Genomic DNA, 27,963 nt, shown 5'->3' with positions numbered 1-27,963 from the left:
CTACATACCCCCAATATCCCATTTAATTGGTGCTTAAACATTCCTCATTTGTCACTTTTTCTGTGCCTTACATGCATAGATCAGAAACCTGGAATCTGCCCTGCCCCACCACGCAGATCAATTTCCCTCCTGGGATGAAGTTGTATCGTATCGTTCAAAGTAATATTCTGCAGACGATTTTTCTTTCCAGCTTACAATATTTCTACAGTGATCTTGACATCTTACAAGGTTCCTCAGCCTGTAGTTCTTCTGTTTCCTCTTATCCGTCAATACTTTGTATAGGACTTTATTCTGAAGTTCCCCAGGGATTGGTTTTCATCCTTCTATTCCTGCGACCACGTATGGACACAGCACAACTCAGCACTCGGGAGAATTTGAAACCCATCACTCTCTGGCAAGGTGAATACCCAAGCAGAAACAAGGAGCTGCAGGTGCTGCAGGGCTCGAAATTAACGGTTGCCCGGGTGCCATTGACCACTCAAAGTGCAGCCGGGCAACCTAAATGCCGACTTATTTTGCCCGGCTTGGCAATCAAGCACTGGTTTATACCGATAGATAGACACAAAAAACTGGAGTAACTCCGCGGGTCAGGCAGCATCTCTGGAGAATAGGAACGTGACGTTTCGTGTCGGCGGCGGCGGCTGTATTCGTCTAGTATCTTTGATTGTGGGGCAAAGATACTAGGTGCGTGGTGGCGAAGGGTCGAAGCGAATGACGGGCTCCGAGCAGCAGCAGCGGCCGCGACAGCAGCTGCATCGCCTCCTCCTCCCGCACCCCGCCCGGCGAAAGGAACCTTCCTCTCTCTCCTCTCTCGGCGTGCGGGAGGGGTTGTGAAATCGCCCTGATAACGGCCACTGCCTGCAAATCCACCAACGGCACTTTCACAACCCCTCCCGCACGCCGAGGCCGGGAGGAGGGAGGAGAGGGAGGGGGAGGCGGAGGCCTCCTTCCGCCGTCTGAAGCAGCTGCACGACAGATCGTATAGCTGTAGGATCTTTGAGTTGCACCGCTCGGCTCCGCACCTTCCTGTCTGCTGGTGGAGGAGGGGAGGCGGCGGCACTTTGGCGTTGGACAGGGACGGCCAAGGCAGCGGGGCGATGTTGTCCCAGGAGCGCTGACCTTACTTCCTCCACCTCCTCTGCACATTCCACCCCACCCTCTCCCTCTCTCTCTCCCTTGTAAGCCCCCCTCCACCCCTCTTATCCTGGGACCCTTCATCTCCATCCCGCACTGATTCCTATTCCCTCCTCCTCTATTCAGTCCTCACTGACATCCCGTGCTCCCTCCTCATCTACCCCCCCCCCCCCCCCCCCAATCTATTCATCACCCTACCCACCTCGCATTGATTCTCCTGCCATCCTAATGAGATATTGTATAGTAATTTTGCTGCATGTCATTGCGGTATATATAATGTCTTGATTGGTGAATATGTTTAGTTTGTGACTTTATTTGAAGCAGAAATAATATGTGAATGTAGACAAAAGTGCTCGAGAAACTCAGCGGATGCGGCAGCATCTATGGAGCGAAGGAAATGGACAACGTTTCGGGCCGAAACCCTTCTTCAGACTGATGGGTTTCGGCCTGAAACGTTGCCTTTTTCCTTCGCTCCATAGATGCTGCTGCACCCGCTGAGTTTCTCCAGCACTTTTGTCTACCATCAATTTTCCAGCATCTGCAGTTCCTTCTTGAACATAATATGTGAATGCTTCATTGAGCATAATTCCAACTGGTAACTACGCACTTCGTCCAAGCACATTATCACACGCTTCATGCAAACCGTTTTAAATGACCACCTAAACTGTCATTTGGCAACCTAAAAAGCTGTCAAGGTTGCCCGGCTGGCAACATGGAAAAATAGTTAAGCAAGATCCCTGTGCTGGTTTACAAAAAAAAGTGCTGGAGTAACTCAGCCAGTCAGACAGCATTTCTTATAAGGACCAGAGGACATAGGTTTAAGGTGAAGGGGGAAAGATTTGATAGGAATCTGAGGGGTAACATTTTCACACAAGGGGTGGTAGGTGTATGGAACGAGCTGCCAGAGGAGGTAGTTGAGGCTGGGACTATCCCAATGTTTGATAAAGTTATACAGGTACATGGATAGGACAGGTTTGGAGTGATATGGGCCAAATGCAGGCAGGTGGGACGAGTGTGGCTGGGGCATGTTGGCAAGTTGGGCTGAAGGGCCTTTATCCACGCTGTATCTCTCTATGAATCTAATACATCTCAGTGAAGAATTCCCTTGCTGTTAAAATGCTTGCCTTGGACATCATCCTGTGGGAGGAGATCGGGTATTACAGTAAGTAAATGCAATTACACAGACACAAGGGAAAGCTTGGCTCAAGTGGACTTTTATTACAGATTAAAGGATATAACAATAGCAGGCCAGAGGCAGATGTTGAAAGAAATATTTCATAATGAAGCTTGGACTAGTGGGCATAAGCTACAGGGAGAGGTCGGGCAGACTTGGGTTGTTTTCTCTGGAATGGCGGAGGTTGCGAGGAACCCTGATTGAATGATATAAAATTACAAGAGGCATAGATAGGGCAGGCAGTGAAAAACCTATTTCCCCAGGGTGGAAATAGCAAGTACTCGAGGGCCTTGCTTGAAGGCGAGAGGGGCAAAGATTAAAGAAGATGAGTGCTGCAAGTTTATTTTTTAAACACAGTGTTTAGTTTAGCTTGGTTTAGAGATAGAGCACGGAAACAGGCCGCGCCGACCAGCGATTCCCGCACACTAGCACTGTCCCACACACACTAGGGACAATTTTTTTTACCGAAGCTCCCGTGTTTGGAGTGTGGGAGGAAACCGGAGCTCCAGGAGAAAACCCACGCCGGTCACGGGGAGAACATACAGACTCCGTACAGACAGCACCCGTGGTCAGGATCAAACCCGGGTCTCTGGCGCTGTGAGGCAGCAACTCTACTGCTGCGCCACCGTGCCGCGCTAAGGACAGTGAGGGCCTAGAAGGTGCTGACGAGGTGGTGGTGATGGCAGATTTGACAATGGCATTCAACATACTTCTGGATAGGCACATGGATATGCTGGTAATGGCAGCATGTCGATTATGTGCAGGCAGGTCAGGGTTGGTCACAGCATCCTGTTTGGCACTGACATAGTGGGCCGAAGGGCCTGTAAAGGTGATGTACTGTTCTATGTTCGATAATTATCAAAATATATGTAAATGAACACTTACGGATTCAACAAGGAAACGGATTCCAACTTAAAGGGTCCATAAATTCACGTGATAGGAGCAGAACTAGGCCATTCAGCCTATCAAGTCTACTATCTCATTCAATCGGCTGATCTATCTCTCCCTCCTAACCCCATTTACCTGCCTATTCTCCATAACAATAGACAATAGACAAAGGTGCAGGGGTAGGCCATTCGGCCCTTCGAGCCAGCACCGCCATTCAATGTGATCATGTCTGATCAACCCCTCAGTACCCCGTTCCTGCCTTCTCCCCTAACTAAACTGAACTCCTTACTACAGGTATGTGTTTGTATTCAGAGGCTGTGCCCTCTGGTCCTAGTGTCTAGTATTTACTAGAATGTTGCCTGGGTTTCAACAACTAAGTTACAGAGAAAGGTTGAATAAGTTAGGTCTTTATTCTCTGGAGTGCAGAAGGTTAAGGGGGGGACTTGATAGAGGTCTTTAAAATGATGAGAGGGATAGACAGAGTTGATGTGGACCAGCTTTTCCCTTTGAGAATAGGCAAGATTCAAACAAGAGGACATGACTTCAGAATGAAGGGACAGAAGTTTAGGGGTAACATGAGGGGGAACTTCTTTACTCAGAGAGTGGTGGCGGTGTGGAATGAGCTTCCAGTGGAAGTGGTGGAGGCAGGTTCGTTGATATCATTTAAAAATAAATTGGATAGGCATATGGATGAGAAGGGATTGGAGGGTTATGGTATGAGTGCAGGCAGGTGGGACTAAGGGAAAAAAAGTTGTTCGGCACAGACTTGTAGGGCCGAGATGGCCTGTTTCCGTGCTGTAATTGTTATATGGTTAATGGAAACATCCAATCCACATCCAATTATGGATTTTCAAAATGCATTCATATAGGTGTCACATGAAAGGCTACAACATGAGTTAAGACTTTGTGGTACTGAGAGTAACATATTGACATGGATAGATGAGCAATAGTTTGCGGGAAATTGAGATTTGCGATAAAAGTAGTTTTCAAGTTGGCAAATTTTGAACTAATGGCATGCCAATTGTATCAGTACTGGGGTCCCAGTGATTCAACTTGCAAATTAACTTTTTGGGAATCCAGCTCCAGCATTTATTGAGAGGCATAGATAGGGTAGACAGTCAGAGCCTTTTTCCAGGATTGCGCTGTCAAAGGGGAGAGAGTATAGTTTTAAAGTGAGAGGGGCAGAATTTAAAGGAGATGTGCCGAACAAGATTTTGTTTCGACAGAGTGTGTTGGGTGCCTGGAACGCAATGCCAGGGGTGGTGGTGGAGGCTGGTATGAAAGTGGCATACGAGAGATCTTTAGATGGATATGCAGGGTATGGAGGGATATGGATCACGTGCAAGAAGAGCCAGGTCATGTGGCACACCCTCCATATTCAGTTCAGTTTATTGTCACGTGTAACAGTGAAAAGCTTTTTGTTGTGTGCTATTCAGTCAGCGGAAAAGCATTATATGATTACAATCAATCTATTTCCAGTGTATAGAAACATAGAAACATAGAAATTAGGTGCAGGAGTAGGCCATTCGGCCCTTCGAGCCTGCACCGCCAATCTATATGATCATGGCTGATCATCCAACTCAGTATCTCGTACCTGCCTTCTCTCCATAACCGTCTGATCCCCTTAGCCACAAGGGCCACATCTAACTCCCTCTTAAATATAGCCAATGAACTGGCCTCAACTACCCTCTGTGGCAGAGAGTTCCAGAGAGACCACACTCTCTGACTGAAAAAAAGTTCTTCTCATCTCGGTTTTAAAGGATTTCCCCTTTATCCTTAAGCTGTGACCCCTTGTCCTGGACTTCCCTAACATCGGGAACAATCTTCCTGCATCTAGCCTGTCCAACCCCTTAAGAATTTTGTAAGTTTCTATAAGATCCCCTCTCAATCTTCTAAATTCTAGAGAGTATAAAACAAGGCTATCCAGTCTTTCTTCATAAGACAGTCCTGACATCCCAGGAATCAGTCTGGTGAACCGTCTCTGCACTCCCTCTATGGCAATAATGTCCTTCCTCAGATTAGGAGACCAAAACTGTACGCAATACTCCAGGTGTGGTCTCACCAAGACCCTGTACAACTGCAGTAGAACCTCTCTGCTCCTATACTCAAATCCTTTTGCAATGAAAGCTAACATACATCGCTTTCTTTACTGCCTGCTGCACCTGCATGCCTACCTTCAATGACTGGTGTACCATGACACCCAGGTCTCGCTGCATCTCCCCCTTTCCCAATCGGCCACCATTTAGATAATAGTCTGCTTTCCTGTTTTTGCCACCAAAATGGATAACCTCACATTTATCCACATTATACTGCATCTGCCAAACATTTGCCCACTCACCCAGCCTATCCAAGTCACCCTGCAGTCTTCTAGCATCCTCCTCACAGCTAACACTGCCCCCCAGCTTAGTGTCATCCGCAAACTTGGAGATATTGCCTTCAATTCCCTCATCCAGATCATTAATATATATTGTAAATAGCTGGGGTCCCAGTACTGAGCCTTGGGGTACCCCACTAGTCACTGCCTAGTGGTATAGATACATGATAAGGGAATAACGTTTAGTGCAAGGCAAAGCCAGTAAAGTCTGGTCAAGGATAGCCGAGGGTCACCAATGAGGTAGATAGTAGTTCTGGACTGCCCACTGGTTGTGGTAGGATGGTTCAGTTGCCTGATAACAGCTGGGAAGAAATTGTCCCTGAATCTGGTAGTGTGCATTTTCACACTTCTGTAGTTTTTGCCTGATGCTGTATGTTGGATATAATCAAAGCTGAAGTGCAGAGATCCTTAGATATGATAGGAATCAAAAATGTTATAGGAACAAGGTCTTGGTCTTTTTATGAATCCATATCATTCCTCATGCTGCTATACTGTAAATTTTCAGTGGACTTATAACCAAGTCAACACACCGTTTAACTAAAGGTCGACACAGAATGCTGGAGTAACTCAGCGGGACAGGCAGCATCTCTGGAGAGAAGGAATGGGTGACGTTTCGGGTCGAGACCCTTCTTCAGACTGAGAGTCAGGGGAGAATGAGACGAGAGATATGGATGGGTAAGGTGTGGAACCGACAGATCAAAGCAGATGGTGATAAGGAAATGTTGAATGGTTCATTGTTAGCTACGGGGAAAGGTAACAACGTGGCGACAATCAGTAATATTTATAATATTTAATCAAGAGGATAGTAGAACTAGTCGGAGAATAAGGGTGGGGGGGGGGGATGGAGAGAGAGAGAGAGAGAAAGAAATCAAAGTATAACTAAGCATAAGGTAGACACAAAAAGAAGGGTATCGACCCGAAACGTCATCCACTCCTTCTCTCCAGAGATGCTGCCTGTCCCGCTGAGTTACTCCAGCATTTTGTGTCTGTCGTCAGAGTGTGTCCTGTCATGGAATATTGTTAGTTTTTATATTACTTTCTGTATCTGAGCGGGGGTTTTAGACAATAGACAATAGGTGCAGGAGTAGGCCATTCGGCCCTTCGAGCCAGTACCGCCATTCAATGTGATCATGGCTGATCATCCACAATCAGTACCCCGTCCCTGCCTTCTCCCCATATCCCCTGACTCCGCTATATTTAAGAGCTCTATCTAACTATCTCTTGAAAGTATCCAGAGAATTGGCCTCCACCGCCCTCTGAGGCAGAGAATTCCACAGATTCGCAACTAACTGGGTGAAAAAGCTTTTCCTCATTTCCGTTCTAAATGACTTAGCCCTCAGTCTTAAACTGTGGCCCCTGGTTCTGGACCCGCCCCCCCCCCAACGTCGGGAACATGTTTCCTGCCTCTAGTGCAGTGGTTCCCAACGTGGGGCGTACGCCCCACAGGGGGGCAATTTGATTTTTAAGGGGGGCAATTGAGCGCGACTGAGGAGGTCTGGGTCCAAATTTTCGATTTTTATTTTTTTGGATTTTCCATCAGGTAAACATATGTAGTTTATGTTTCAGATGTTATTTTGAGTAAATAATTTTTTTGGGGTAAAAAAGGTCTTTATTGTGTAGTTATTACATAATCACCGCGCCATCGCCTTCAGCTGAAACGCAGTTCACTTTTTAAATGATAAGAATTATATATCACCACATGGGGGGGCGGACATCAGGCTTTTAGAGGTGATTAGGTGGGGCATGGCCAAAAAAAGGTTGGGAACCACTGCTCTAGCATGTCCAGTACCTTAATAATCTTACATATTTCAATAAGATACCCTCTCATCCTAAGTTTCAGTGTGTACAAGCCCAGTTGCTCCATTCTTTCAGCATATGACAGTCCCGCCAGCCCGGGAATTAACCTCGTGAACCTACGCTGCACTTCCTCAATAACAAGAATGTCCTTCGTCAAATTTGGAGATCAAAACTGCACACAATACTCCAGGTGTGGTCTCACTAGGGGCCTGTACAATTGTAGAAGGATCCCTTTGCTCCTATATTCAACTCCTCTTGTTATGAAGGCCAACATGCCATTAGCTTTCTTCAATGCCTGGTGTACCTGCATGCTTACTTTCAGTGAGTGATGAACAAGGACCCCCAGATCCTGTTCTATTTCCCCTTTTCCCAACTTGACACCATTTAGATAGTAATCTGCCTTCCTATTTTTGCTACCAAAGTGGATAACCTCACATTTATCCACATTAAACTGCATCTGCCATGCATCTGCCCACTCACCCAACCAATTTCCTGTCTGCCAACCGACTTTCTATCAATGATAGCACTCTGCCCCCAATACCATATGCCCTAATTTTGCCCACTAATCTCCTATGTGGGACCTTACCAAATGCTTTGTGAAAGTCCAGGTACACCACATCCACCAGCTCGCCCTAGTCCATTTTCCTAGTTACATCCTCAAAAAATCCCAGAAGATTAGTCAAGCATGATTTCCCCTTCGTAAATCCATGCTGACTCGGTCTGATCCTGCTACTGCTATCCAAATGTGAGGCTATTTCATCTTTTATGATTGACTCCAGCATCTTCCCCGCCACCGATGTCAGGCTAACTGGTTTATAATTCCCTGTTTTCTCTCTCCCGCCTTTCTTAAAAAGTAGGATAACATTAGCTACCCTCCAATCCACAGGAACTGATCCTGAATCTATAAAACATTGGAAAATGATCACGAATGCGCCCACAATTTCTAGAGCCACTTCCTTAAGTACCCTGGGATGCAGACCATCAGGCCCTGGGGATTTATCAGCCTTCAGTCCCATTTTCAGTCCCTATCCAACACCATTTTCTGCCTAATGTGGATTTCCTTCAGTTCCTCCGTCACCCCAGATCATCTGGCCACTACTATATCAGGAAGATTGTTTGTGTCCTCCTTAGTGAAGACAGATCCAAAGTACCTGTTCAACTCATCTGCCATTTCCTTGTTCCCCATAATAAATTCACCTTTTTCGGTCTTCAAGGGTCCAACTTTGGTCTTAACTAATTTTTTCCTCTTCACATACCTAAAGAAGCTTTATATTCTTGATTCAACTTGCACCCTATGTCCAGGCTATTGTTTGGGGACCTGTAAATAAGTCCCATTATGGTCTTTTTACCCTTACAATTCCTCAGTTCTATCCATACTGACTCTACATCTCCTGTTTCAATGTCACCCCTTGCAAGGGACTGAATTTCATTCCTCACCAACAGAGCTACCCCACCCCCTCTACCCACCCTGTCTGTCTTTTCGAAAGGATGTATAACCCTGAATATTCAGTTCCCAGCCCTGGCCCTCTTGCAGCCATGTCTCAGTAATTCCCACAACATCATACTTGCCAGTTTCTAACTGAGCCTCAAGCTTGTCCACTTTATTTCTTATACTTCGCGCATTCATACACAACACTTTGACTTCGGTATTCACCTCCCCTCTCACACCGGTCACTATTGGCCCTGACCTTACTCTCTTATCCCTTCTCAAACTTTCCTTCCCATAAATTTCAGAGTCTTTTGTAACTTTTCCTGTGCTCACTTCTCTTTTAACTCCATCTTTATACTCCCAATTTGTCGACCCCTCCCCCCGCTATTTAGTTTAAACCCACACGTGTATTGTGAGTAAATTGCCTGGACATTTAAATTCCTTAGGTCCTCCGCATCTCCTACTCCCTTGCCTTTAGAAAACATTCCAGGTTGCATTTTTTAATCCAAGGCTGATGACGTTACAACCACATTGAGTTCCAACTGTAACAGCTTTACCCACTGATTTATCTACTGCGGTATCAACGTACATTAATTACAACCTCCTAAACTGCCGTTATCTGTGAACATAATGCAAATATTTTCATCTAAGTCATTGAAATATACAGTGAAAGCTTGCTACATCCTCTCAATAAAGTCCTTTGTGTTTAAGAAGGAACTGCAGATGCTGGAAAATTGAAGGTACACAAAAATGCTGGAGAAACTCAGCGGGTGCAGCAGCATCTATGGAGCAAAGGAAATAGGTAATGTTTTGGGCCGAAACCCTCCTTCAGACCTTAATAAATATATAATAATTATTTATTATTAAATTATTAATAATTAATTATTATTAAAAAATAAATTAATAAAGTCCTTTACCTAATTGCTGTTATGGAGTCATAGAGTGATACAGGTGGAACCAACAGATCAAAGCAGATGGTGATAAGGAAATGTAGAATGGTTCATTGTTAGCTATGGGGAAAGGTAACAACGGGCGGACAATCAGTAATATTTGATCAGGAGGACAGTGGAACTAGTCAGAGAACGAGGGTGGGGGAGGGACAGAGAGAGAGAGAGAGAAAGGAAAGTATAACTAAGCATAAGGTAGAAACAAAAATCTGGAGATTGATTAGTAGGACTGGATGTTACAATCCCTAAGATTTTTTACTACAATTGACATTCTTGGGGATGACCACTAGGTGATTTTGCTACCAATCAGACACATCTTCAGTTGTGTACCTCAACGTCACTGGGTGTTTCGGCCTTTTATCACAAGACACAAAAATCAGGAGTAACTCAGCAGGACAGGGAGCATCTCTGGAAAGAAGGAATGGTTGAAGTTTCGGGGCAAGCCCTTCTTCAGATTCCTTCTCTCCAGAGATGCTGCCTGTCCCGCTTGAGTTACTCCAGCTTTTTGTGTCTATCTTTGGTTTAAACCAGCATCTGCACTTCCTTCCTACACATATAACTAAGCATGCTTGAGAAGCCATAATGCTAATTTCTGCTTCAGTTCCATATCCTTATACAAGAAAGTAGTTTGCAATTGGCTAAAGGGCCTGTCAGATTTCTTAATCATTTCTGCAGATGTTGCCAAATTTAATTTTTTTTAATACTGCGTGATTCAAGTTAAGGTTTAACCATGAGATTTTTGGTGTAACAAATATCTTTGCTTAATGTTGCAATATCAGTGTTTAACCTTCAGATGGCAGTCAAAACCAATAACTAAACGGAACAATCCTTCAGTTTATGAATCCTTCATTTGAATTTGCTTTATCCATGCAGAGTTGTTTCTTATAGCTTAGTTCAGTTTACAGATACAGCGCGGAAACAGGCCATTATGCCCACCAAGTCCATTCTGAACAGCGATCCCCGCACACTATCACTATCCTACACACACGAGGGACAATTTACAATTATACCAAGCCTGTACGTCTTTGGAGTGCGGGAGGAAACCGGAGCACCCGGAGACAACCCATGCGGTCACGGGGAGAACGCACAAACTCCGTACAGACAGCACCTGTGGTAGGGATGGAACCCGGGTCTCTAGCGCTGTGAGGCAGCAACTCTACCGCTGCGCCACCCCGTAAATCGTACACTGTACAATCGTACATTGTAAATTTCAAGAAAGCAAACTTGGCTAACAAATACTCGTAGCTGGGCATTCGATAACTCTGATGGAATGATCGTAATTAAGTATGCAAGTTTCAAACTGGACTACAAGATAACGGAGGTGAGGAAGTAAATGCATTTGGAGAACAACTTTGGTCTACCTCAGAAGAAAAGCAACAAATGAACTACTCACCTCTGGATTTAAGGAATTATTTTCCGATGACTTAGTAGAAAGTAAAATGTGTGTAAACCCATCTTGTTTCCTGACAACAATATCTCTGTATCGGTAGGCACTTTCAGTTTGTCTCACACTGAATCTTAGTCTCTTATCAAAAGGTTGGTCCCGTCTGTCATCTATAAATTTCCTCTTGTTTCCCGTACCTCCTGTTGCTGAACTTTGAATAGTTGTTGTACCGTTAGCCCCCAAGGCATCCAGGAACGTAGGAGAACCTGCAGGAAGAACAAGATTTGATGCTTTACAATCTATGAAAAGGAACAATGGGGATTCTCTGTTGAAACAAGGAACTGCAGATGCTGGTTAATGGGCAAAAGGGCAAAGTTCTGGAGTAACTCAGCGGGTCAGGCAGCATCTCTGGAGAACATGGATAGGTGATGTCAGGACCTTCAGACTGAATGTGGGGGTGGGGGGAAAGCAGGACCTCCAGGGTTGTTATCTCCAGTTTGCTTCCAGTTCCCCGTGCTGGCGAGAGCAGGAACAGGGAGATACGGGACCTGAACGTGTGGCTGAGGAACTGGTGCACGGGGCAGGGATTTAGATTCTTAGATCACTGGGATCTGTTTTGGGGTAAGGGGGAACTGTACAAAAGGGACGGATTGCATCTTAACAGGTGTGGGACCAGCATTCTGGCAGGCAGGTTTGCCACTGCTACACGGGTGGTTTTAAACTGAATAAGGGTGGTGGGGTGTCGAATGGGATAGTGGAGGATGGAGTTAAAGGGAAAGGGTTTCTTAAATGTGTGAGCGTAGAGACAGAGGGGTGTAAAATGAGGGTAGAAGCAATAGGTAGCAAGGTGAAAAGTAAAAGTGGCAGGCAGACAAAACCAGGGCAAAAATCAAAAATGGCCACTTTTCAACATAATTGTATAAGGGGTAAGAGTGTTGTAAAAACAAGCCTGAAGGCTTTGTGTCTCAATGCAAGGAGCATTCGTAATAGTGGGAGTTGTGTACAGGCCACCTAACAATAGTAGCGGAGTTGGGGATGGCATCAAACAGGAAATTAGAAATGCGTGCGACAAAGGCAAAAACAGTTATAATGGGTGACTTCAATCTACATATAGATTGGGTGAATCAATTGGCAGGGGTGGTGAGGAAGAGGATTTCTTGGAATGTATGTGGGATAGTTATCTAAATCAACATGTAGAGGAACCAACAAGAGAGCAGGCTAATTTAGACTGGGTATTGAGTAATGAGGAAGGGTTAGTTAGCAGTCTTGTTGTATGTGCCCCCTTGGGCAAGAGTGACCATAATATGGTTGAGTTCTTCATTAGGATGGAGAGTGACATTGTTAATTCAGAAACAATGGTTCTGAACTTAAAGAATGGTAACTTTGAGGGTATGAGACGTGAATTGGCCAAGATTGACTGGCAATTAATTCTAAAAGGGTTGACAGTGGATATGCAATGGAAGACATTTAAAGACTGCATGGATGAACTACAAAAATTGTTCATCCCAGTTTGGCAAAAGAATAAATCAGGGAAGGTAGTACATCCGTGGATAACAAGGGAAATCAGGGATAGTATCAAAGCGAAGGATGATGCGTACAAATTAGTCAGAAAAAGCAGCATACTGGAGGATTGGGAGAAATTCAGAGACTAGCAGAGGAGGACAAAGGGCTTTATTTGGAAAGGAAAAATAGATTATGAAAGAAAACTGTCAGGGAACATAAAAACTGACTGCAAAAGTTTTTATAGATATGTGAAAAGAAAGAGATTAGTTAAAACAAATGTAGGTCCCTTGCAGTCAGAAACAGGTGAGTTGATCATGGGGAACAAGGATATGGCGGACCAATTGAATAACTACTTTGGTTCCGTCTTCACTAAGGAAGACATAAATAATCTGCCGGAAATAGCAGGGGACCGCGGGTCAAAGGAGTTGGAGGAATTGAGTGAAATCCAGGTTAGCCGGGAAGTGGTGTTGGGTTAATTGAATGGATTAAAGGCCGATAAATCCCCAGGGCCAGATAGGCTGCATCCCAGAGTACTTAAGGAAGTAGCTCCAGAAATAGTGGATGCATTAGTAATAATCTTTCAAAACTCTTCAGATTCTGGAGTGGTTCCTGAGGATTGGCGGGTAGCAAACGTAACCCCACTTTTTAAGAAGGGGGGGAGAGAGAAAACAGGGAATTACAGACCAGTTAGTCTAACATCGGTAGTGGGGAAACTGCTAGAGTCATTTATTAAAGATGGGATAGCAGCACATTTGGAAAGTGGTGAAATCATTGGACAAAGTCAGCATGGATTTACAAAAGGTAAATCATGTCTGACGAATCTTAAAGAATTTTTCGAGGATGTAACTAGTAACGTGGATAGGGGAGAACCAGTGGATGTGGTGTATCTGGACTTCCAGAAGGCTTTCGACAAGGTCCCACATAAGAGATTAGTATACAAACTTAAAGCACACGGCATTGGGGGTTCAGTATTGATGTGGATAGAGAGCTGGCTGGCAAACAGGAAGCAAAGAGTAGGAGTAAACGGGTCCTTTTCACAATGGCAGGCAGTGACTAGTGGGGTACCGCAAGGCTCAGTGCTGGGACCCCAGCTATTTACAATATATATTAATGATCTGGATGAGGGAATTGAAGGCAATATCTCCAAGTTTGCGGATGACACTAAGCTGGGGGGCAGTGTTAGCTGTGAGGAGGATTCTAGGAGACTGGAAGGTGACTTGGATAGGCTGGGTGAGTGGGCAAATGTTTGGCAGGCAGTATAATGTGGATAAATGTGAGGTTATCCATTTTGGTGGCAAGAACATGAAAGCAGACTATTATCTAAATGGTGGCCGACTAGGAAAAGGGGAGATGCAGCGAGACCTGGGTGTCATGGTACACCAGCCATTGAAAGTAGGCATGCAGGCGCAGCAGGCAGTGAAGAAAGCGAATGGTATGTTAGCTTTCATAGCAAAAGGTTTTGAGTATAGGAGCAGGGAGGTTCTACTGCAGTTGTACAGGGTCTTGGTGAGACCACACCTGGAGTATTGCGTACAGTTTTGGTCTCGAAATCTGAGGAAGGACATTATTGCCATAGAGGGAGTGCAGAGAAGGTTCACCAGACTGATTCCTGGGATGTCAGGACTGTCTTATGAAGAAAGACTGGATAGACTTGGTTTATACTCTCTAGAATTTAGGAGATTGAGAGGGGATCTTATAGAAACTTACAAAATTCTTAAGGGGTTGGACAGGCTAGATGCAGGAAGATTGCTCCCGATGTCCAGGACAAGGGGTCACAGCTTAAGGATAAGGGTGAAATCCTTTAAAACCGAGATGAGAACAACATTTTTCACACAGAGAGTGGTGAATCTCTGGAACTCTCTGCCACAGAGGGTAGTCGAGGCCAGTTCATTGGCTATATTTAAGAGGGAGTTAGATGTGGCCCTTGTGGCTAAGGGGATCAGAGGGTATGGAGAGAAGGCAGGTACGGGATACTGAGTTGGATGATCAGCCATGATCATATTGTATGGCGGTGCAGGCTCGAAGGGCCAAATGGCCTACTCCTGCACCTAATTTCTAAGTTTCTATGTTTCTATGAAATAACCCACCAATTAAGATTTTTTGAGTTCTCTGATCCGAGGTCTGATAAAACCAGACTTTTAAAAGGACACTCTTATAAGGATAAAATAATTGTAATACTATTGAAAACAAGTAGAGCAGACATAACTGAAATATTGTATTGCTTACATCTCTTCCACTTAGATAAAATGTAGAATGGTTAAATAACACCATTAAAAAATTATGGGATGGATTTCTTACAGGGATTTAAGAGAATTAGACTCCATGCTGGAGGCTACAGGGCATGTTCATTAATGCAATATATACTCTATAATTTTACTTTAGGTTAATTTCCAGCACGTCTTCGGAGTGTGGATGGAAACCGGAGATCTCGGAGAAAACCCACACGGGTCCTGTACAAACTCCGTACAGACAGCACCCGTAGTCGGGATGGAACCCGGGAGACTCTGGCGCTGCAAGCGCTGTAGGGCAGCAACTCTTTCGCTGCGCCACTGTGCCACCCCGATAATATTACCAGAAAACTCTCTATTCCTTTCACAATAAGACAATGGAAGTTGAAATCTCCTATTACTATAATCGTACTCTACCTATACCTCACAGTGATTTGCCTTTATATTTACAATATAGAAAGTTTCCTTGTTATCCATATATCTATAGAAAAGTCTCTTAAATGCCACTATTATATCTCCCTCACCCACCAACCCTGGTAGCGTGTTCCAGGCACTCATCACCCTCTGTGTAAAGAAACTGCCCTGCACAAACTTTGAATTTCCTTTAAACTTTGCCTCTCTTACCTTAAAGCTATACCCTCTAATAATTGACTGTACAAACTCTCCCTTCGAGCTAATACTCCAGTAACAGTAACAGTAGCTGGAGTAACTCAGCGGGTCAGGCAGCATCTGTGGAGAACATGGATAGGTGACGTTTCGGATCAGGACCTATCTTAAGACTGATGTGGTTGGTGGAGAAAGCTGAAAGAGAGGTGGGGGGTAGGAGATCCAGCAGGCCAGAGACTTCTTAAAATGACCTTGCATATAAATTCAGAATAGATAGGAGCAGAATTAGGCCATTCGGTCCATCAAGTGTAAAATCATGAGAGGAATAGATTGGGTAAATGCACAGAATATCTTGCCCAGAGTAGGGGAATCGAGAACCAGAGGACATAGGTTCAAGGTGAAGGGGAAAAGATTTAAGAAGAATCTGAGAGTCAACATTTTCACACAAAGGGTGGTGGGTGTATGGAACAAAAGCTGAAATAGGAGGCAGTTGAGGCTGGGACTATCCCAGCGTTTAAGAAACAGTTACATGGTAGACAGGTACATGGATAGGACACGTTTGGAGGGATATGGACCAAGCACAGGCAAGTGGGATAAGTGTAGCTGGGACATGGTGGCCGGTGTGGGCAAGTTGGGCCTGTTTCCACACTGGTTCACTCTATGACTTTACACTGTCATTTAACCATGGCTGATCTATCTCTACCTACCAACCTAATTTTCCTGCCTTCTCCCCATAACCCGACACCGTTACTAATCAAATACCTGTCAATCTGCGCCATAGAAATATCCATTGACTTGGCCTCCATGGACTCGATGATCTGAATGGCCTAACACATATGAACATGAACCTTCAATTAAAATGGGTGCAATTTAGCCTTCCACTCACCTTTATGTATCTACTGTGTTGAACGACAATAGGCAATAGGTGCAGGAGTAGGCAATTCGGCCCTTCGAGCCAGCACCGCCATTTAATGTGATCATGGACGATCATTCAGAATCAGTACCCCGTTCCTCCCTTCTCCCCATGCCCCCTGACTCCGCTATCTTTAAGAATGTCTGGAGAATCTCTAGCTAACTGCGATGTGCATGTCACTGTAGTACCATGCACAACGTTTGCGTTTCACTTCCCAAGGTCGTGGTGTGCTCAAGGTGTACTCTATCTACTCCACTGGCAGAGCATCATTACCTGTTCTGGACACACATGTAACCCCAGATACAGAGCAATGGTATGTGACTCTTACCTTTCTGTAAAGGATGATGGCTGATCATGGCTAATCATCCACAATCTGTACCCCGTTCCTGCCTTCTCCCCATATCCCCTGACTCCGCAATCTTTAAGAGCCCTATCCAGCTCTCGAAAGCATCCAGAGAACCTGCCTCCACTGTCCTCTGAGGCAGAGAATTCCACAGACTCACCACTATGTGAGAAAAAATGTTTCCTCGTCTCCAATGGCTTACCCCTTATTCTTAAACTGTGGCCCCTGGTTCTGGACTCCCCCAACATCGGGAACATGTTTCCTGCCTCCAACGTGTCCAAACCATTAACAATCTTATATGTCTCATCCTTCTAAACTCCAGAGTGTACAAGCCTAGCTGCTTCATTCTCTCAGCATATGACAGTCCCGCCATCCCGGGAATTAACCTTGTAAACCTATGCTGCATCCCCTCAATAGCAAGAATGACCTTCCTCAAATTAGGGGACCAAAACTGCACACAATACTCCAAGTGTGGTCTCACTAGGGCTCTGTACGACTGCAGAAGGACCTCTTTTTGCTCCTATACTCGACTCCTCTTGTTATAAAGGCCAACATGCCATTTGCTTTCTTCACTGCCTGCTGTACCTGCATGCTTACTTTCATAGACTGATGTACAAGGATCCCCAGATCCGGCTGTACTTCCCCTTTTCCCAACTTGACGCCATTTAGATAGTAATCTGCCTTACTGTTTTTGCTACGAAAGTGGATAACCTCACATTTTATCCACATTAAACTGCATCTGCCATGCATCTGCCCACTCCCCCAACCTGTCCAAGTCACCCTGCATTCTCATAGCATCCTCCTCACAGTTCACACTGCCACCCAGCTTTGCGTCATCTGCAAATGTGCTAATGTTACTTTGAATCCCTTCATCTAAATCATTGATGTATATTGTAAATAGCTGCGGTCCCAGCACCGAGCCTTGCGGTACCCCACTAGTCACTGCCAGCCATTCTGAAAGGGACCCGTTAATCCCCACTCTCTGTTTCCTGTCTGCCAACCAATTTTCCATCCATGTCATCACTCCACCCCCAATGCCATGTGCTCTAATTTTGCCCACTAATCTCCTATGTGGGACCTTATCCAATGCTTTCTGAAAGTCCAGGTACACTACATCCACTAGCTCTTCCCTGTCCATTTTCCTAGTTACATTTTCAAAAGATTCCAGAAGATTAGTGAAGCATGATTTCCCCTTCGTAAATCCATGCTGACTCGGACCGATCCTGTTACTGCTATCCAAATGTACGACTATTTCATCTTTTATGATTGACTCCAGCATCTTCCCCACCACCGATGTCAGGATAACTGGTCTATAATTCCGTTTTCTCTCTCCCGCCTTCCATAAAAAGTGGGATAACATTAGCCACCCTCCAATCCACAGGAACTGATCTTGAGTCTATAGAACATTGGAAAACTATCACCAATGCATCCACGATTTCTAGAGCCACTTCCTTAAGTACCCTGGGATGCAGACAATCAGGCCCTGGGGATTTATCAGAATTCAGTCCATCAGTCTACCCAGCACCATTTCCAGCCTAATGTGGATTTCCTCCAGTTCCTGCATCACCCCAGATCCCCTGGCCACTACTATATCAGGAAGATTGTTTGTGTCCTCCTTTGTGAAGACAGATCCAAAGTACCTGTTCAACTCATCTGCCATTTCCTTGTTCCCCATAATAAATTCACCTTTTCCAGTCTTCAAGGGTCCAACTTTGGTCTTAACTAATTTTTTTTCTCTTCACATACCTAAAGAAGCTTTTACTATCCTGCTTTATATTCTTTAGGACGTGCAAGTTTGTAGGTTAATTGGCTTCGGAACGACCATAAAATGTCCCTAGTGTGTAGGATGGTACTCGTGTACCAGGTGATCACTAGTCAATGATCCCGATGTTGGGGCAGTCCCGAACCAGGGATCACAGTTTAAGAATCAGGGGTAAGCCATTTAGGACTGAGATGAAAACCTTTTCACCCAGAGAGTTGTGTATCTGTGGAATTCTATGCCACAGAAGACAGTGGAGGCCAATTCACTGGATATTTTCAAGAGAGAGTTAGATTTAGCTCCTGGGGCTAAGGGAATCAGGGGATATGGGGAGAAGACAGGAACGGGGTACTGATTGTGGATGATCAGCCATGATCATATTAAATGGCGGTGCTGGCTCGAAGGGCCAAATGGCCTACTCATGGACCTATTTTCTATGTTTCCACACTGTATCTCTAAAATGAACACAACAAAATCCTGCAGCATGCAAACATTGGGGGCCTATCAATAGACAATAGGCAAGAGGTGCAGGATTAGACCATTTGGCCCTTTGAGCCAGCATTGCTATTCAATATGATCATGACTGATCATCCACAATCCGTGTCCCGTTCCTGCCTTCTTTACATATCTCTTGACTCCGCTATTTTTAAGTCCTATCTAACTCTCTCTTGAAAACATCCAGAGAACCTGCCTCCATCGCCCTCTGAGGCAGAGAATTCCACAGACTCACAACTCTGTGTGAAAAAGTATTTTTTCATTTTCTCGGAGCAACCTAACCTTTTATTCAATAACAGGTAGGTTGCTACGAAGCCTGGTGTTTGAAAAAAATTGTGTTATAAAAACAATCGTCTCAATAGGGAAAAAGGTGTTGGGGACTATAGAGTTTCAAGCTTGCAATAACAATGTTTATTTTCCCTGCAGAAATTTTAAAATGAAATGGTTTTTAAGTGCTATGTTCATGCAATGCAATTTCTTGATTAGGAAGAGTGTGTTCTATGCAAGTTATATGAAAAGGTGGCACCTTGGGTAGAGTTGCTGCCTCACAGCACTGGAGACCCGGGTTCAATCCTGACTATGGGTGCTGTCTGTACGGAGTATGTATGTTCTCCCTGTGACCTGTGTGGGTTTTCACCGAGATCTCCGGTTTCCTCCCACACTCCAAAGACGTACAGGTTTGTAGTTAATTGGCTGGGTATAAGTGTAAATTGTCCCTAGTGTGTGTAGGATAGTGTTAATGTGCGGGGATTGCTGGTCGGCGCGGACTTGGTGGGCCGAAGGGCCTGTTTCCGCGCTGAATCTCCAAACTACACTAGACAATAGGTGCAGGAGTAGGCGATTTGGCCCTTCGAGCCAGCACCGCCATTCAATGTGATCATGGCTGATCATCCACAATCAGTACCCCCGTTCCTGTTTTCTCCCCATATCCCCTGACTCCTCTGTCTTTAAGAGCTCTATCTAACTCTCTCTTGAAAGCATCCAGAGAACCAACCTCAAAGTGTTTCCTCATCTCCATTCTAAATAGCTTGCCCCTTATTCTTAAACTGTGGCCCTTGGTTCTGGACTCCCCCAAACTTCGGGAACATGTTTCCCTGCCTCTAGCGTGTCCAAACCCTTAATAATCATATATGTTTCAATAAGATCCACTCTCATCCTTCTAAATTCCAGAGTATACAAGCCCAACCTCTCCATTCTCTCATCCCGGGAAATAACCTTGTGAACCTACCCTGCACTCCCTCAATAGCAAGAATGTCCTTCCACAAATTTGGAGACCAAAACTACACACAATACTCCAGGTGTGGTCTCACTAACTTAAATAAAAGTTTAATAACTCTTTAAGTTTATTTATGTTGTGAGAACACACCTGGATAACTCTAAAAATGTGACAGTAATTTTAAATTTGGAATAAAATGTGCCACTGGAGATACACGAGTTAAACAAAACACAACAGGAAAAGATCGGACATATAAAACAAATACTGCTTCACAGTTAAGGAAAAGGGCAGGACACTAAAAATAAGAGAGTGATTTGTTGCATTTAATGTTAAAAATGGAAGTGAAGTAAATGAGACTTAAAGTAGAAAAAACACTAGGATTTGATTATTTGGAAATCTTTTTATTACATGAGATGCAAGGAGATTGCAGATCATTAATCCAGAAAACATAACCTTTTTCCAGATTCAAGAGCTGTGCCTTAGGATCGGAAAATTGCCTTCTCCATTAACAGCAGCTACTGTGCCCTCCATAAGGTTTTGGAAAACGATCCATCATTTATTTATTTGCCTCTGTACTGCACAATTTGAGATTTGTAAATGTTTTAAATGATGCAGGGTCTGAACAAACAAGCTCGATATGGTTGAAGTGCACATTGTCAGTTTTATTAAAGGCCATTTTTATACATTTTGGTTTCACCATATAGAAATTGTAGCAGTGTTTATACATAGTCCCCCCATTTCAGGGCGCCATAATGTAGGTATGTTACAAAACTTACCTTCAGCTGCGCTGCAGTTCTGTCGCTGCCCGTGTGCGCGACTTTGGCGCCTTTGAGAGGGGGCGGGTTTAAAATGCGATTTTTCTGCAGCCTATTCAAATCGATCTCTGTCAGGCTGTTTACTTGCTAAAGAAAAATCGCTTTGACTGCCATTTTATTAAGTTTATTAAAATTAGCGATGTATTTAATTGTTGTAGTAAAATTAAAATCATCTCCAAATGCCGTCAACGCCGAAAACGGGATGGATCTCACGTAGGGGACAAGGCAAGGTATGCCGTTTATTTTTTCATATAAACTTGCTTCTTAGGATGGCTTTAATCAAAGTTTCAGGTTGTAAAAATATGATTATGTAAACATACGAACAGGCAGTATTTTTCCTGCCGATATGGGGTTTAAATTCATTGCAACCGCAACTTCAAACCAACGCGCTCCACAAAATCCCACTCGCAAGATGATTTAAATGGCCATTAATTTACAGGAATTAAACACTAAATTCCTTCCATTTGGCCTATAAATTCATAACAATGAGATTTAAAAATCATGTTATGTTGTGAATTCTTGTGTGAATGTTATTTGGACACTTTGGCTTTTTAAAAATGTGACTTTTCTTAAGAAATGGATAGATGTTTAGATCTAGTAATTGAATTTTGTAATTAGCTACAATTGGGTAACTTACTAATTATATGCTTTAATTTCAGGTCATCCAAGTAAGATAATTTCATATTTGTTTCAGACTGCTTCAATCTATAATAACTGAAAATTTCATTCAGTTCGCTTAATTTTTAAGAAAGTTATGGGCTTTTGACTTTCCTTGATCACAGCTTTTGTGTTAGGTCAATGGAAAAGCAATAGGGAACAAGATGCTAATTTCCGAGTATGAAAATGGCTACAACTTTTTTAATACTGAAGATATGAAAGTGAATTAGGTGTCAAATTAAACTTCTTTTTATGCATTATCTGATGGGATAATTACAGACTTGATTTTTAAAATCTCAAAATGTTGCAACATAATGTTTGGAACACATGGCTTCACAGGCATTTGTAATTGCTCAGGTGTGTTTAATTGCCTCCTTTACACAGAAACATAGAAAATAGGTGCAGGAGTAGGCCATTCTATATGATCATGGCTGATCATCCAACTCAGTATCCTGTACCTGCTTTCTCTCCATACCCCCTGATCCCTTTAGCCACAAGGCCCACATCTAACTCCCTCTTAAATATAGCCATTGAACTGGCCTCAACTACCTTCTGTGGCAGAGAATTCCAGAGATTCACCACTCTCTGTGTGAAAAATGTTTTTCTCATCTTGGTCCTAAAAGATTTCCCCCTTATCCTTATACTGTGACCCCTTGTTCTGGACTTCCCCAACATTGGGAACAATTTTCCTGCATCTAGCCTGTCCAACCCCTTTAGAATTTTGTAAGTTTCTATAAGATCCCCCCTCAATCTTCTAAATTCTAGCGAGTACAAGCCGAGTCTATCCAGTCTTTCTTCATATGAAAGTCCTGCCATCCCAGGAATCAGTCTGGTGAACCTTCTTTGTACTCCCTCTATGGCAAGAATGTCTTTCCTCAGATAAGGAGACCAAAACTGTACGCAATACTCCAGGTGTGGTCTCTCCAAGACCCTGTACAACTGCAGTAGAACCTTCCTGCTCCTATACTCAAATCCTTTTGCTATGAATGCTAACATACCATTCGCTTTCTTCACTGCCTGCTGCACCTGCATGCCTACTTTCAATGACTGGTGTACCATGACACCCAGGTCTTGTTGCATCTCCCCTTTTCCTAATCGGCCAACATTCAGATAATAGTCTACTTTCCTGTTTTTGCACCAAAGTGGATAACCTCACATTTATCCACATTATACTGCATCTGCCATGCATTTGCCTACACACCCAGCCTATCCAAGTCACCTTGCAGTCTCCTAGCATCCTCCTCACAGCTAACACTGCCCCCCAGCTTTGTGTCATCCGCAAACTTGGAGATGTTGCATTTAATTCCCTCGTCCAAATCATTAATATATATTGTAAACAGCTGGGGTCCCAGCACTGAGCCTTGCGGTACCCCACTAGTCACTGCCTGCCATTGTGAAAAGGACCCGTTTACTCCTACTCTTTGCTTCCTGTTTGCCAGCCAGTTCTCTATCCACATCAAAACTGAACCCCCAATACCGTGTGCTTTAAGTTTGTATACTAATCTCTTATGTGGGACCTTGTCGAAAGCCTTCTGGAAGTCCAGATATAACACATCCACTGGTTCTCCCTTATCCACTCTACTGGTTACATCCTCGAAAAATTCTATAAGATTCGTCAGACATGATTTACCTTTCGTAAATCCATGCTGACTTTGTCCAATTATTTCACCACTTTCCAAATGTGCTGCTATCGCATCTTTAATAACTGACTCTAGCAGTTTTACCACTACCAATGTTAGACTAACTGGTCTGTAATTCCCCGTTTTCTCTCTCCCATCCTTTTTAAAAAGTGGGGTTACATTAGCTACCCTCCAATCCTCAGGCACTACTCCAGAATCTAAAGAGTTTTGAAAAATTATCACTAATGCATCCACTATTTCTGCAGCTACTTCCTTAAGTACTCTGGGATGGAGCCTATCTGGCCCTGGGGATTTATTGGCCTTTAATCCATTCAATTTACCTAACACCACTTTCCAGCTAACCTGGATTTCACTTATGGCAGATTATTTATGTCTTCCTTAGTGACGACAGAACCAAAGTAGATATTCAATTGGTCTGCCATGTTCTTGTTCCCCATGATCAATTCACCTGTTTCTGACTGCAAGGGACCTACATTTATTTTAACTAATCATCCATGCAGTCTTTAAATGCCTTCCATTGCATATCCACCATCAACCCTTTAAGAATCAGGAATAAGAATTGGCCAGTCTATCTTGGCCAATTCATGTCTCATACCCTCAAAGTTACCTTTCTTTAAGTTCAGAACCTTTGTTTCTGAATTAATTATGTCACTCTCCATCCTAATAAAGAACTCAACCATATTATGGTCACTCTTGCCCAAGGGGCCACGCACAACAAGACTGCTAACTAACCCTTCCTCATTACTCAATACCCAGTCTAGAATACCCTACTCTCTCTCGTTGGTACCTCTACATGTTGGTTTTGAAAACTATCCCGCATACATTCCAAGTAATCCTCTTCCTCAGCACCCCTGCCAATTTGATTCACCCAATCTATATGTAGATTGAAGTCACCCATTATAACTGTTTTACCATTGTTGCACGCATTTCTAATTTCCTGTTTGATGCCATCCCCAACTCCACTACTACTGTACCTGTGGTGGTGGCCTGTACACAACTCCCACTAGCGTTTTCTGCTCCCTAGTGTTTCGCAGCTCTACCCATATCGATTCCACATCCTCCAAGCTAATGTCCTTCCTTTCCATTGCATTAATCTCCTCTCTAACCAGCAACGCTACCCCACCTCTTCTTCCTTTCTGTCTATCCCTCCTGAATATTGAATATCCCTGGACATTCAGCTCCAAGCCTTGGTCACCCTGGAGCCATGTCTCAGTGATCCCAACTATAACATAGTCATTAATAGCTATCTGCACATTCAACTCATCCACCTTATTATGAATGCTCCTTGCATCAAGACACAAAGCCTTCAGGCTTGTTTTTACAACACCCTTACACAATTATGTTGAAAAGTGGCCCTTTTTGATTTTTACCCTGGATTTGTCTGCCTGTCACATTATGCAGGTCTAAGAGAGTTCTCCGCACCTAGTCTTTCCTCCTGTTTTTCCATCACCTTCGGAAACTTTTATTGCTGTTTATCAACATGAGCGCCAAAGTTGTGCCAATGAAAGTTAAAGAAGCCATTATGAGACTGAGAAACCAGAATTAAGCTATTAGAGACATCAGACAAACCTTAGGCTGACCAAAATAAACTATTTGGAACATCATTAAAAAGAAAGAGAGCACTGGTGAGATTACTAATCGCAAAGGGACTGGTAGGCCAGGGAAGACCTCCACAGCTGATGACAGAAGAATTCTCTCTATAACTAGACTAAGTGGGACCTGTTGGGTCCCATGTTCACACGGGAGGGCTGGTCCCCCGACGCAATATTCCACCTCTCCACCAATTCCAATATTGGTGGCCAGTGGGGGGGCTTTCTAGAGTGCTGGTATGGGTTCTTGGGGTGGCAGCTCAGTCCCTCAAGCCTGATCTGCTGGCAGCTCACTCACGGCTGGTGGGCTGGCTGTTGACTCATGACTATTCCTTGAAATTCCATTTCAAGTAGGGTGCAAGGCCACCAAATCCAAATCCATGTTCCTACCATTTTAAGCAGGGTGCAAGGCCACCGAATTCAAGTGCAGTTTCCAACCACTTCAAGCAGGGTGCAAGGCCACCGAATTCAAGTACAGTTTCATACCACTTCAAGTTGGATCCAAGGCCACCAAATTCAAGTGCAGTTTCATACCACTTTCAGTAGTGTGCAAGACCACCAAATTCAGTGCAGTTTCATACCATCTCAAGCAGGATGCAAGGCCGTCAAATTCAAGTGCAGTTTCATTCCACTTCAAGCAGGGTCGAAGGCCACCAAATTCAAATGCAGCTTCATACCATTTCATGCAGGGTGAAACCACCATAAAACCACACAAAACACCAAACTCACAGTTCAGTAGACATTCAGTGTGTTTAGTTGATTCACAAATCAGCCAGTCATGCCCTCTCCCTCCCCCATCACGCAGAGACCGAGTCACACCAACACTTCACGGTTTTATAACCTCTCCCTCTCCGACCGGAAAAGGTGTGGCTTTCAGGGCGTGATTGACAGGAGAGATATTCTCGACATTTTTTAAACACTAATAACACTTTTATTTTTAATTGATGGGAAGAATTCTCTGCACCTGCTCAGCGGAGGGGGAACTGAGTAAGATGGCCAAAAATCACAGCCGTAAGTGGTAGCATTTTATCTAAAATGAATATACAGAGCAAACAGGAGGTAAGTGCATTTGCAGTAGTGCTTTTTAACTTCAAGCCAAAGCACTCAAGCCGCCATTTGCAGTAAATAGTGCCTTTGAACTTCATGCCACCATTTGCAGTAAATAGTGCCTTTCAACTTCAAGCCAAAGCACACAAGCCACCATTTGCATTAAGTAGTGCCTTTCAACTTCATGCCACCATTTGCAGTAAGTAGCACCTTTCAACTTCAAGCCAAAGGACCCAAGCCACCATTTGCAGTAAGAAGTGCCTTTCAACTTCAAGCCAAATCACCCAAGTCACCATTTGCAGTAAGTAGTGCCTTTCAACTTCAAGCCAAAGCACCCAAGCCACCATTTGCAGTAAGAAGTGCCTTTCAACTTCAAGCCAAATCACCCAAGCCATCATTTGCAGTAAGTAGTGCCTTACAACTTCAAGCAAAGCACCCAATCCACCATTTGCAATTAGTGACTTTCAACTTCAAGCCAAAGCACCCAAGCCACCAGTTGCAGTAAGTAGTGCTTTTCAACTTCAAGCCAAAGCACCCAAGCCACCATTTGCAGTAAGTAGTGCCTTTCAACTTCAAGCCAAAGCACCCAAGCTACCATTTGCAGTAAGTATTGCCTTTCAACTTCAAGCCAAAGCACCCAAGCCACCATGTGCAGTAAGTAGTGCCTTTCAACTTCAAGCCAAAACACCCAAACAACCATTTGCAGGCAGTGCCTTTTTACTTCAAACAAACCATATTTTCATTTTCAAACCACATTAAGGGTACTCACAGTTGTGTAGACATTTGTTCAGTGTTATTCAGAGCTCAGAGAGACGTGACCCTTGGCTTCATCCATCTTGCAGAAAGTGAGTGAGGCACACCACTTCCTGGTTTTATAGTCCCTCCCCCTCCCTCCAGCAGGTGCAGCAGAGAGAATGGTGATTTTTTTTAAACTTCAAGCCAAAGCACCCAAGCCACCGTTTGCAGTAAGAAGCCCTTTCAACTTCAAGCCAAAGCACCCAAGCCGCCATTTGCAGAAAGTAGTGCCTTTCAACTTCAAGCCAAAGCACCCAAGCCACCATTTGCAGTAAGTAGTGCCTTTCAACTTCATGCAACCATTCGCAGTGTAGTGCCTTTCAACTTCAAGCCAAAGCTTCCAAGCCACAAATTTACAGTAAGTAGTGCCTTTCAACTTCAAGCCAAAGCTCCCAAGCCACCATTTGCAGTAAGTAGTGCCTTTCAACTTTAAACCAAAGCTCCCAACACACCATTTGCAGTAAGTAGTGCCTTTCAACTTCATCAAAGCTCCCAAGCCACCATTTACAGTAAGTAGTGCCTTTCAACTTCAAGCCAAAGCACCCAAACAATCATTTGCAGGCAGTGCCTTTTTACTTCAAACAAACTATATTTTCATTTTCAAACCACATTAAGGGTACTCACAGTTGTGTAGTCATTTGTTCAGTGTTGCTCAGAGAGACGTGACCCTTGGCTTCATGCAGAGAGCGAGTGAGGCACACCACTTCCTGGTTTTATAGTCCCTCCCCCTCCCTCCAGCAGGGGCAACAGAGAGAATGGTGTTTTTTTTTAAAACATTAATATCTCTCTGATTTGTCATTGATAGGAAAAATCCTCCGCACCCGTAAGGCGGACGGGGGCTCTGAGCGAGGTGGCCAAAAATGACGGCCGTAGGTGACGGTGTTCTGACGGAAATCGCAGCACAGTGGGCCAAAACCGGTCAAGATCAGAGATTTAGTAATATAGATAAAGAAAAATCCCCAAATACCTGTCCGACAGATCAGAAACACGCTTCAGGAGTCAGGTGTGGATTTGTCAATGACCACTGTCCACAGAAGACTTCATGAATAGAAATACAGAGACTACACTGCAAGATGCAAACCACTGGTCAGCTGCAAAAATAGGATGGCCAGGTTAGTTTGCCAAGAAGTACTTAAAAGAGCAACCACAGTTCTGGAAAAAGGTCTTGTGGACAGATGAGACAAATATTAACCTGTATCAGAGTGATGGCAAGAGCAAAGTATGGAGGAG

At 44.0% G+C, this 27,963-nt stretch overlaps 1 protein-coding gene across 1 annotated transcript in view; it reads right to left on the bottom strand.

The window, feature by feature from the left end:
- The window catches only part of cdyl (chromodomain protein, Y-like), a 224,588-nt gene that overhangs the window by 21,006 nt on the left and 175,619 nt on the right, over positions 1–27,963 (bottom strand). Inside the window, exon 3 of the mRNA XM_055653721.1 lies at positions 11,137–11,393. Within this exon, the coding sequence (XP_055509696.1) occupies positions 11,137–11,393 (257 nt within the window). The remainder of the gene's footprint in view (positions 1–11,136; positions 11,394–27,963) is intronic.

The sequence above is a fragment of the Leucoraja erinacea genome, chromosome 2 (assembly GCF_028641065.1).
Source record: "Leucoraja erinacea ecotype New England chromosome 2, Leri_hhj_1, whole genome shotgun sequence".
Taxonomy (NCBI): domain Eukaryota; kingdom Metazoa; phylum Chordata; class Chondrichthyes; order Rajiformes; family Rajidae; genus Leucoraja; species Leucoraja erinaceus.
This window is presented reverse-complemented; position numbering and strand designations above follow the sequence as displayed.